The sequence below is a fragment of the Linepithema humile genome, chromosome 1 (assembly GCF_040581485.1).
Source record: "Linepithema humile isolate Giens D197 chromosome 1, Lhum_UNIL_v1.0, whole genome shotgun sequence".
Classification (NCBI taxonomy): Eukaryota; Metazoa; Arthropoda; class Insecta; order Hymenoptera; family Formicidae; genus Linepithema; species Linepithema humile.
Window position 1 is genome coordinate 1,721,705 of NC_090128.1, and position 12,209 is coordinate 1,733,913.

Sequence of the window (12,209 nt, forward strand, 5' to 3'; positions counted from 1 at the left end):
CTTCTCGCTATCAGTGAAACGCTGCCGCGACATCTCTCCTCCTCTTCCGCAGGTTCTTACGGGCAGAGGTGTCACCGTTGGTGGTGTGTGGTCTGACCGAGTCGTGTGTGCGCCAAATCCATCGATTAACGGGAACACAAAATAAGATGCAACGTCGTCTCGCCGTTTTTCGCCGCGCGTACGATCGTGTTGAGGAGTTGACGACAGCGCGTGCAACCGCGAACAGGAACGTCAGACGCTAAGGCGTTATGGGAAAATGGTGAGGCAGCTCGGTTTCCTCGTCCACTGGGAGCATGGGTTCGCAAACGCTGGAGATCCTGAGACAAGGCGTCTGGGCGAGCCTAACGGGTGGTTGGTTTTACGATCCGCATCTCGACGTTTTCTCCAACACATTCCACCTCTATATCTGGCTGTTCTTGCTCTGTCTGCCGTTCACGATCTATCTGGTAAAGAAAAAGAAAAAAGCCACGACACATCTGCCCTTCTCTACCCACGTTCGCGCGCGACCGTTTATTTTGAAAGTTGCATAAATCAATTTTCCTGCAAATCTTGTTAAAATAAAAATGCAAATCAAACTCCAGCCGTATTCGATTTGAAAATTATTCTGCATTTCTTGATTTAGGCTACTTTTGAAAGAAACAGCTGATTTTTGACAGACAGTTCTGTCAATTTTCTTCGAGTGTTTATGCGACTTTTTTTGCTCTCTAGGAAGAGAAATATTGTTTTTATAGTACTTGCCAAAGAGGATACCGACCACTTTGTTAAATACAGTTTTATCTTTCAGTACTTTCCACCTACATTATACGTTTGGTTGGCGTATTGCTCATTGTTTATTGCCGTTTTTGGAACGATAAAGTGTGTGAATCATGCTCTGCACTGTGTATATGACACAACAGAGTGTTTGGAGGAACCAAATCAAACAATCAGTCAGCAAAAATCCGAGAGTGAGAAGAAACGGGCTGGCCATAATAAGTGCAGAGAACATTCGCAGGATCAGACGGGCCATGGCATAGAGCTGCAAGTTTTGAATGGTATGTTACAGGATTAATTGATGAATTAATTTAGCGATATGAGATATCTGTGAAAAAGTAGCATGTTTATAAATATTAATTTTTTGAGAGAAAGAATAAAGTTAATGCTCATAATTGGTTTTATAATGATTAAGATAAATTCCATTTGGAAAGATTTAAATAAAAAACTGATTTCTTTATATTTTCCACTTGATGGTTTAATTATTAAATTTAATGATAGAATGATATTCTATTATAAAAATATAAAATTATTATATTTAATATAAACTATTGTAATATATAATTTCATACTGATATTTTATATGCATTTCCTGATTTATATCTTTCTTTCACTGACTTCTGATTTAAACGAAATTTATCTTTATTAAAAGGAGACAGAATCTTATATTTCATTATTTTCTGTAATTTGTTTTTAGGTAAAACAGACACACCACCGGTAGAATGTTCATCGCGCAACTCATTTATAGAACCAAACATACAGAACGCTGATGCAGATAGTATAACGTCCGAATACAATCGGGATAAACCTAGTTCGACCATAGATTTAAAGGTAGAGATACACAGGAAGAATAGTTCTGAAAGTTCGGAAGAGGCGCAGCAACTTAGTAAACCAATGGTAACCAGCATAAACGTGCACGAGGCCGAATTAGTTTCCGCGCAGTATCATGAGCCACGTGTTAAAAATATCATAAATGGTAATCAAATATTTAAGTATATCTAATATTTAATGGGGCGCGTGTATGAAATGAAATAATTGATATAAACGATTCATGTTTACAGAATGGAGATCAAAGCGGCAGAAATGCGTTGTGATAGCGGAAGAAGATCGATCGAGGCCGCGTAAATTGTGCCGGCACGCGTCCGAAGATTCTAGAAATCGACATTCTAAACAAGGCAGTCTCGGTAAAACGGGATCCGAGAGCCAGATAAAACAGACCAGTTCCCTGGAATTGGAAAATCCCAACGATGATTATTCGTACTGGAAGTCCAATCAAAGCGTCCGCAGGCTCAACTCCAATTCCATACCGATGGAAACACACCTGATGAACGATCATCCCCAGAGCTTGGAAATCATATCAAAGAAGGGAGATGTGGATAACAATAAGATCTCGTCTCATCCGCAATCGTTGGAGGTAAATTTTCGAATAGTCACAAATCGCGAACGAATAACTGAATGTAATTTGAAATCTTAAGCGCCTTGTTTTTCCTAGCGAGATAAAAAGTATTGTATTCCTAATCTTAAGGTTATTGCCAAGAAACCGCATCAACAACTAGTACATCCGCAAAGTCTCGAGACAATTGGTGCTACGAGTAAAAATATAAGTAGCACCGACGACAATAACCTGCCTCTTCATCCTCAAAGTCTCGAGACAATTAATACTAAAAAGGTATGGGCAGAAAACATTTTTTTAAGTATTTTTGTTTCTTTTTTTTACCTCAAAGATTTATAATGCGAATAAAAATCAACATTGAAGGTCTTACCGCAAAACACATTGAAGAGAAATCAACTACAGCTCTTGCCGTATCTTAGTTACGGATCCGAAATAGTACATCCGATAGCGGAACAGAGCGACGAACAATTCGCCAATGAAAGTTCGGGAGGATTTAGCCTGCGGGATTCTTACAGCCCGTTACTCACGCGGAAAAACATAAGCGACGCGAATGCGACATCCAATCGAGATAGAAGTCACAGCGCTGGCAGATTTGAAGACAGATTCTCCAGGTACTTTCGGATAAGTATATTTTTCACGACTTTCGATTATATCACCACGATTTTTCTCATTAACGTCATTATTATTTCCTAGATTTAACGACGACAACGGAATAGATAACAACTCGGCGAATTCTCGGGATGCTTTGCTCGAGGAAGCGAAGCCCGTCGTGAAAAGAAGATACAGCAACGCCAGCCAGAGCAGCCACGAGTTTTCAGATGGTGAGAAAAGTAAAAAGAAGCGGCAGGATAAATCCAAGAACACGGAAGATCCGCTCAACACGGGAAGCATCGTCGGGATCGATTGGTTATTCGAAAGCGGAGAATGTTCGGTGGAGCCGTGGACGAGTAAGAGTAAGTTTGACGTATGAAAATCTGCTTTTTTTTTGGTAAAAAACGAAGATGTGGTCAAATTACTTCTCGCTGTATGCAAGCTTATACTCTTACGTTTTTCTAATTCGTGCTGCCAGTATTTTGGACTTTCACTCGCTCTGATGATACGGATACGTCAGAAAGCCTACAGACGGCTAGTACAGATTGTAAGTTGGACGCACTGTACAGTATAATCGCGCGATTGGAGAGATCCATTATTCAATGCGACACTCGATAAGGCTGATGGGCACATTTTGCGCTTTACTTGGCTTTGCACACAATCCTTTGCTCACGATAGAATCGATTAACGATAAAACCTTCCAGTGCGAATGGACAAAAGCGATAAATACGATACGTATGTTGATTTTGCGTAGATCTTCACACTAAAGAGCCCGACTCGGGATCGTCCAGTACAACGACCCTTAGCATCGAAAACGAGGCGAAGCGGAAATTGCTGCCACAGCTGGAGGTGGACAACGCCGCCAAGCGTCACCAGGGGGCGATTCCCAAGCACAGCCGTCCAAAACCCGCCATATCGGACGCCGCGGACGACAATATCACGTCGAGCGTTGAGCAGCCGCGGGAGAATCTCAAGCGTTACCTCGAAGTGCGACGGGAAAAGGCCAGAAGGCGTGGCGGCAAGCTGGAGCAGACGAGCGGTTCGAACAACGAGCTGAGCACATTGCTGCCGAATCCGGCACCTCCGTTGCTGGCCGCGTTGCTGAACAATTCCGGCCGGGATTTACCCGGTCAGTCGAATATCGCGTCGTCCGATCTGCGATTGAGTCGCAGCTCCGAAAACCGGAATTCCCGAACGAGATACGGACGGCTGAAACGACCCAGCAGAGCGCAGCGTAGCGGGCCGCGCAGCATTGCCAGTAATCGCGACGACAACGTTGTACCGTTAACCGCGCTCTTCGGTTTAATTTCGAGCGGCGAGTGTCATTTGGCCACGAATCAGAACGACACCTCGGAAGGAGCGGTGCACTACTTTTGCGACGACAACGGACGCTGGCTGGCTTACACGTTCGACGAGAAGGGCTCCGATGTGGCCGCGGCGGCGGCGGCGATGACGCAGATACCTGGCAACACGCACGATAAGCTGCTCAACACACTGCTGCGCCAACAGCTCAATCAGAATTTGCACTACGAAATGAATTGCGAGCCTGCCGGCTCGCTGAGCAACAGTTACAGCAGTCTGTCGCTTAACTCCGCCGGCTTGACGGTGATAATCGACACGCCGCCGGTGCTGTCGAGTCCAGCGAGCAATCAGACGAAGACGCAGAGCTCGCCGCCGTCGAACCTGATCTCCTCGAATACCGGCAGCTCGAATCAGTGCACGCTGGGCGAGAATTCGGAGCGCGAGCAGTTTCACGTGATCGCGCGCTCGGACTCGATGACCGACAGGAATCGTCGGCTGCAAAATCTCTTGGGCAATCTTAACTTGAATCAGTATCAGCCGGACAACAACAATCGCATGCCCGTGCTGACGTTGCCCGCGCATCAGGAGCCCGACATAAACACCAGTCTGTCGTGGAACCGCTTCATCCTGGACGAAATCAGCTTCCAGCCAAAGCCCAAGCTCAAGCAGACTCGATCGAGACACTACTATAAGTGGAAGATCGGCAAGCTGCCGCACATCAAAGTGCGCTTCGATCGTCTCGCTCTGCTGGCTCTGCTCGATCGCAACTTAACTATATTCGAGACGATCGTTTCCACGCTGCTGGCGGGCGCGGTCGCCGGGCTGGGCCTTCTACTGCTGCAGCAGGGCTTCTATCGGGACATCTTCGCGTTCATATTCTGCTTCGTGACGGCCGGCTGTCAGTACTCGCTGCTCAAGTCGGTCCAGCCCGATGCTGCATCGCCCACGCACGGCTTCAATCGCATCATAGTGTTCTCGAGGCCCGCGTACTACATCATATGCTCGAGTCTCATTCTCATTTTCAACGAGACGCTGAGGAACTTTAGGTCGTCTGACTTTCGCGTTTACGGACTGCGCGTCGCCGATTACGATCTTATAATGCAAGTGCGAAACGTACTGCTGATATTCCTGCTGTGCTTCCCGATCGTGTTCTCTTTGGGACTGTTTCCGCAGATCAACACGTTTCTCATGTACGTCTGCGAGCATCTGGACATACATCTGTTCGGTGGCAACGCGACCACCAGTCTGCTGTCGTCGGCGTACTGTCTTTGCCGCAGCGTCGTCGCCGTGCTCTTTCTCTACGGATTCGCCTACGGCGCCCTCCTCGAGCCCAAGTCCTCGCAGCACATCCTGTTCTCCATATTCCTCGGTCTGCTCGTCGCGATATCCTATCATCTCAGCCGCTCGTCTTCCGATCCCACCGTAATATGGGACATCCTCAAGACGCATCTGTGGCCACCGGAGATCGGCGACAGATACGTGGAGGAGAAGGAGGCGAAGATCATCGAGAACACGTCCTCGTCGCAGTGCGTCAACATGGTCGCGAGCTACAAGGAGGTGAAGAGCAAGGCGGCCAACAAGAAGAAGGATGTGAAGATCACGCTGGGCGAGCAAATGTCGGACACCGAGCTGGTGGATCCGCTGCCGGAGAAGCTCCGTTCGACCGTAAACTCCAGATTGAAGAACGACGTGATTGTGTGCGCGGTGATCGGCACTCTGTCCTTCGGGATTCACCGTACGACGGTGTTCACCGCGCTGCAGCCGGAGCTCAATCCGGTGCTGTGGAGCATCGTTGGCTTTCTGGGCTTTCTTCTCCACTACGTCGTGCCGCAATTGCGCAAGCAGTGGCCATGGCTGTGCCTGTCGAGGCCGGTGTTGCGCAGCTACGAACACGCGCAGTTCGAGGTGCGCGAGCCGGTGAGGATTATGTGGTTCGAGAAGGCTTACGTGTGCCTATGCTTCCTCGAACGGAACGTGCTCTACCCGATCGTCTTCCTCGGCGCGCTCACCGAGTACTCGCCGAAGATCGCCGACAAGTTCGGCAAGAGCGTGGGCGCGCTCATCGTCGTCATGTGCGGCCTCAAGTCTCTCAGGTCGGCGTACTCGGACCCGTCCACCCGCTACCTCGTTCTCGTCTTCGCGGTGCTCTTTTTCCGACTGGACTACAGTCACCTGAGCGAGACCTTTCTTATGGACTACTTCGTCACCGGAATCGCATTTGCGAAGATCTACGAGCTGCTGCTCAAGATACGCTTCGTCGTCACGTACATCGCTCCTTGGCAGATCACGTGGGGCAGCGCGTTCCACGCCTTCGCCCAGCCCTTCTCCGTGCCGCACTCGGCGATGCTCTTCCTCCAGGCTGGCATCTCGGCCATGCTCAGCACACCCCTCAATCCGTTGCTGGGCAGCGCGATTTTCATCTCGTCCTACGTGCGACCGGTGAAATTCTGGGAAAGGGATTACAAAACCAGGAGAGTGGATCACTCCAACACGCGTATGTCCTCGCATCTGGAGCGCAATCTCGGCGCCGACGACAACAATCTCAATTCGATATTTTACGAGCAGCTCACGCGCTCCCTCCAGCACAGTCTGTGCGGCGATCTCGCGCTCGGCCGATGGGGAAACGTGGAGCAGGGCGACTGTTTTCTGCTCGCGTCGGATTATCTCAACTGTTTGGTGCACGTTGTTCAGTTGGGCAACGGATTGGTGACATTTCAACTGAGAGGTCTCGAATTTCGGGGGACGTATTGCCAGCAAAGAGAGGTACGTAGAACGTCACGGTTTCTTGCGCCCAACTTCGAACGCTAACGACGTTATTTTCACTTCGCTCTCAGGTGGAGGCGATCTCGGAGGGTATCGAAGAAGACAACGACTGCTGTTGCTGCGAAATGGGTCATTTCTCGAATGTACTTAGCGTGAACGCGGCCTTCAGCCAACGTTGGCTCGCGTGGGAGGTGGCGAGTGCGAAATACGTTCTGGAAGGTTACTCGATCTCCGACAACTCGGCAGTTTCCATGCTGCAGGTGTTCGAATTTCGCAAAGTACTAATCACTTACTACGTCAAGAGTATCGTTTTCTACGCCGTGAAGTCGCCCAGGCTGAAACAGTGGTTGGAGAATCCGGATATCGTCGACGCGCTGAAGCCGACGCTCGACAAGAACTTCGTCGATCTCGATCCCGTCTTCAACGTCAACATCGACTTGGACTTCGACTTCCGCGCGAGCGGCATCACGCGGAGCAGTTTCTGCAATGTTTATCTCGACTGGATACAATATTGCGCTGGTAAACAAGATAAGGTGATACATTGGTAATATATTCGCATTATTTCGTCACCTTAATACTATAATTTTTAGTTTACAAATTCATGATGTCATCTACATACATTAATCGTAAGATGTATAATTACATCTCTCGTTGCATGTGGAGAGACTGATTGATCCAAAACGACGTGATGCAATCACATCATTAGCCATAGAAGAAAGAACTCCGAATTGTTTAGAGCAAATAAATTGAAGTACTAAGGTGACGATTGTAGTACTAAGGTGACGATTTATCCGTAGAATTCGCAACTCGTCCGGTTGTTTCATAACATATTGTGCTTTCTAGTCGCTGGATAGAACGCGTGATTCGTGTCTTGTGTCTCTGTGCTTTTCATTGAGCCTCCTGGGAAGACGTGTGTTAGGCGCTGCGTCTCATAACACATTATCGAGTGTCGAATTTTTTCTCTACGGACTGCACGCATTGTTTAAAGGTATAATATATATGTCAACTTATTATAAGAATGATATTCCGCTAGAAAGTCTATTAGAACTGGAACTAGCGACGCTAAAAACTTATCCTACAGATGAATACATACACACATCGCTAAAAAAATAACGTTGTAATCTCTGAATTTGCAATCATTGTTAAAATGCCAATGGCTACATTTGTAAATTATGGAGTGAGCTTATTCTAATTCCAAAAACAACACTACAGTCCACATTTACAAACGAATACTTGGGCTTAATGACAGGAGACTTCCGGATAACATCAGCTCGCGACGAATGGGTGCTGCACGATGTCGACTTGTTGCGCAGCGTGGTCGCAAAAGGGATAAGAATGGCCTTAAAACTGCATCAAGATCACTTCATGAGCCCGGAGCAATACGCCGAGTCGCCGGCGCTCTTCGAGGCTATCGGCAATCATGATCAGAATCTTGTCATCAGTCACGAGGCGGATCCGCTTTGGAGAAACGCCGTCTTGAGCGGCGCGCCCAGTCTTTTAGCATTTAGGTTAGCATCGCTAGTCATCATATAACGATCCGGAAAATCTACGCCATGTCGTCATTAACGCTAACGTAAATTTAAAAACTTTCAGGCACGTGCTCGACGAGGGTATAGACGAATACAAAATTATAATGCTTAACAAACGTTACTTAAGCTTCCGAGTTATCAAAATGAATCGCGAGTGCGTCCGCGGGCTCTGGGCCGGCCAGCAGCAGGAGCTGGTGTACCTGAGAAATAGAAATCCGGAACGCGGCTCGATACAGAACGCCAAGCAGGCCCTGAGGAATATAATCAACAGCTCCTGCGACCAGCCGATCGGATATCCAATTTACGTCTCCCCATTAACGACCAGCTACGCTGAGACCAACGAACAATTGTGTTCAATAATCGGAGGACCATTGACTTACAGCACCATAAAGAGCAACGTGTTAAAATTGTGGAGAAGGTGCGCGCTCCAAACGAAAATCACTGTCAATTTTAATTTATTTTTCGAAATTCTCAAAATAACAGTTTGATGCGCTTTCAGAATAAGAAGGAGATGTGGTCAAGGCTGTTCCTCGGGCGGCACTGGCTCCCAAGACGACGGAGGCTTTGGAAATGACGGAGTATATGCAATGACCACTTACAACTCTGGTACGATTGTTAACGTTGATGCGATGACAGGCTATGATACTTTCGTCGACGTTAACGTATTTGTTTCTACGAACGTAGGCTACGCTCAATCCGGCCACAATACTTCCGGCCGAGAGAGCCCGTATGCCCGTCGTGGAAACAGAGGCTCACTCGCCTCTGTCGGGAAACCGACTAGCGCGACACTCGCCAGTTTGGCCGGACTGCTCAGTAATAGCGATATTAAGACGGAAGCGAAGAGCGAAACGAGTTTCTCCAGCAAAGTGGAAAAAGAGGAGGTTTACCAAAGGGTTCGCGTAAGTGTTGCGACAATATACATAACGAATTGATTTTGCATCGGTATTTCTGCGAGTTCTCACTTTATTTAAATTCAATTGGTCGAATTATTAAAACGGAAGCTCTGAATTTTTGACACGTATTAAATTTTACCTCAATATTTCTTCATCGAAACGCAAGTGTTGTAGTTTCATCATTTGTTGCATCAAATATAAATTGTTTAATTTTGAATTTTGATATTAATATACGAAAGAATAGAGGTACTTTTTTATTAGAAATTTGTATAACTTGTAAATCACGAGGTTTTCTCAAACAGATTATGGATCCCAATCAAGTGTACGACGCGATCAATTTGGGTCGACGTATAGACGTGATTTGGCCGGACGAAAGGATGCGACAGCAAGGCGGCCGTTCCGGCTGGCAGCATTGGGTACCTGAGAGAGGTATGGAAGGTTGCGTGGTCCACCGTTGGTCGCCGAATCATCGCGATCCCAATCGACGATCGCACGTCGACAAAGTTATCCTGCTCGTGAAGATCGAGGACAAGTATGTGCCGATAGCTGAGCAAGGCGTGCGGGATTTAGGAGCGGAAGTTTAACAAAGTATATAGGAAACTAGCGCGATAACGTATTGTCATGGCTTTTGTACGTATTGTTCTCCGACCTGCAAACTCGCGGCAGCGCGGTACGCGTCGTAAAGAGACAGAACAAGATTGATCTGTGAACAAATGTATTATATTGACAATGTTGAACACTAGTTTCCTATCTTCACGAAGTCAATACTCGCCATTAAGATGGACAAATTGAAGGACAACAAAATCAACATGCTGAATCACTGCTGAGTCACATGATTTCTAGCTTATCTCGATTAATAAGCTTTCATTGTGATTACAATCGCAATATTTGGCGTCTTTCCAGAGTATCGAAGATATAATATTTCTCACGTTCTTGTAAAATTGTAAAATTTTCTGTCTTAGCATGCAGTTTTTATAAGAGAAGAGCAACAACCGTGTATAATATACTTTAATTCTTTCTCTCCGTTCAATTGAGAGGTCAGATATAACGAACAGAATAAAATTCTGAAAAAACGTACAGGTTTTTGAGATATTTTTGTACGCTACGTGGCGTAAGTGTTCACTTTCGGTTTGCTTTTTCGATTGTTTCTCATTTTTGCTCGTACTTAAAAATTGTTACGACACGATTCCGAGATATTTCTCGCCAAATTGAACGTGCCGTTCTTTTCTATTCTTGTGATCATCGTCGAATCGTTAGTTTCGTTCTTCGAACGTTTCTAGGCCAACATGTTGAAAGAATCGAGGTTGTAAAATCTGTATAGAGAAAAGAGGAGAGAGCGAGAGATACGAAATATTTTGTCACCTTGTAATTATCACATATATTGTTACTTCTCGCGAGTTGCAAAACGCCAATCGCAAAGTTATTTGATGCAATTGAATTGTATCATGTTGTACTATATACTGTATATTATAATATGATATATTAGTTCGTTCACGCCGCGAACGGAGCAGATGTTACTTGTTGCCCAATGTATCTAGATTATTTACCATTGGTTAAGAGAGAAGGTAGCGTTCGAGCGCGATCCTCTTCCACTAATCTATAATGTATAAATGCGGTATATATTTTTGGCGGTTGATTAAAAAGAAAAAAAAAAAAGGAACGAATCGCAGAGTAGTGTACCATTTACGAATAATGTAATAATGTATTATATAAACGAGACGAGATATCTTAAATACATTTGTCGTTGTACAGATCGTAAGCAACGGGTACAAGTGGCATCGATCAGATTATTTGTATATAAAATATCATTCGTGTTTTTCTACATTTTGTTACGATTCTCTTTTTAAACTTAGATAAAGTGTAGATAAGTTGTAAATATATATATATATTGCGCAACACATTTATTATCGCAGACCTCGGAGCGTCCTAATACTTGAGCGCATAAATTCGCGAGGCGCGAAATCGCCTCGGCAGGACATATCCGCGTGCAATGAATAGCGGTGTTATCTCGTTCGTTTCCACGCTCGCGCCTGTGTGCAAAGGTTCATTTGAACTTACTTAGCATTACTTAATTGTACGCAAGCTGTTAAGGCTGTTAACTGAGTGCATTTACATATGATGGATATATATCTTGTCACATACGTACGATCGCGGATGTCACATGTAAATGTACTGATGTAACGCACTATCGGGCAATGAAATGTCTATATTTATTCTCGAAAGAAAGTTATAAATCGTTTCCTTATTTCTCTTTTTCTTTTTTTGTTTATATATATATATATATATATTTATATATCGTCGTATATATATATATATATATATATATATATATATTTATATATATATATATCGTCGTGTATATATATATATATATATGTCGCGAGTGCAACAATATATATATATAAATAATCTTTGTAAACTAATTTCCGCTTTATTTGTTTCACCATAAATATTATAAACGAGTTCGAGACGTACATACTGGTTATTTAAATAATAAGGAATACAGGGTTACTTGCAAAAATTCTGTAAACTCGAAGTATAGCTCGTTCGTTTATTGCCATGTAGAAAAAAAAATATATATATACTTATATATATTTGGCAAATAGAAAAGGAAGAAAAAAATAGTTTTTTGCAAGTGACCACAGAATCACAGCATTGCCTTATCGTGGTGTCTTAAAAAACACCTGACTGATGACAAAAAAAAGATTATAGCTAGTCTTTTAATTGTTGGTAAACACATTTATGTATTGCTTGCTGCCGAAAGACGCGAGGTGCTCTTTCACCAGAGAGTTACGTCAAGTAATAATCTTTATTATATCTCTGGCCTACTATATCTTTAACGGACAGTACTTTCATACATTGATTGTACACAATTGTTTTACGATCAACAATAAATGAGAAACTGAGAAATCTGATTAGATAATACTTTATCTCGGCTGCACTGCCAGAAAGATACACACGCGATTTACATTGAGTAGCCACTAAGAT

The 12,209-nt window shown here is 44.7% G+C and overlaps 1 protein-coding gene across 6 annotated transcripts; it reads left to right on the forward strand.

Moving 5' to 3' along the window:
- The first annotated feature begins 13 nt into the window (after positions 1-13).
- On the forward strand, positions 14-12,136 carry pcx (pecanex). Of its 6 annotated transcripts, none has more exons than XM_012370896.2 (16): positions 14-446; positions 785-1,031; positions 1,448-1,726; positions 1,812-2,164; positions 2,243-2,419; positions 2,507-2,754; positions 2,837-3,096; positions 3,213-3,281; positions 3,489-6,799; positions 6,871-7,332; positions 7,643-7,787; positions 8,049-8,307; positions 8,393-8,746; positions 8,828-8,934; positions 9,013-9,227; positions 9,524-12,136. In XM_012370896.2, the coding sequence occupies exons 1-16, from the start codon at positions 294-296 to the stop codon at positions 9,803-9,805; spliced, it is 6,921 nt and encodes a 2,306-aa protein (XP_012226319.2). In that variant the 5' UTR covers positions 14-293; the 3' UTR covers positions 9,806-12,136. The 6 variants fall into 6 exon arrangements, with proteins under 6 accessions (XP_012226319.2, XP_012226315.2, XP_012226316.2 ...); XM_012370898.2 differs by having other exon boundaries at positions 15-446; positions 2,276-2,419; XM_012370892.2 differs by having other exon boundaries at positions 8,828-9,227.
- The last annotated feature ends 73 nt before the right edge of the window (positions 12,137-12,209 follow it).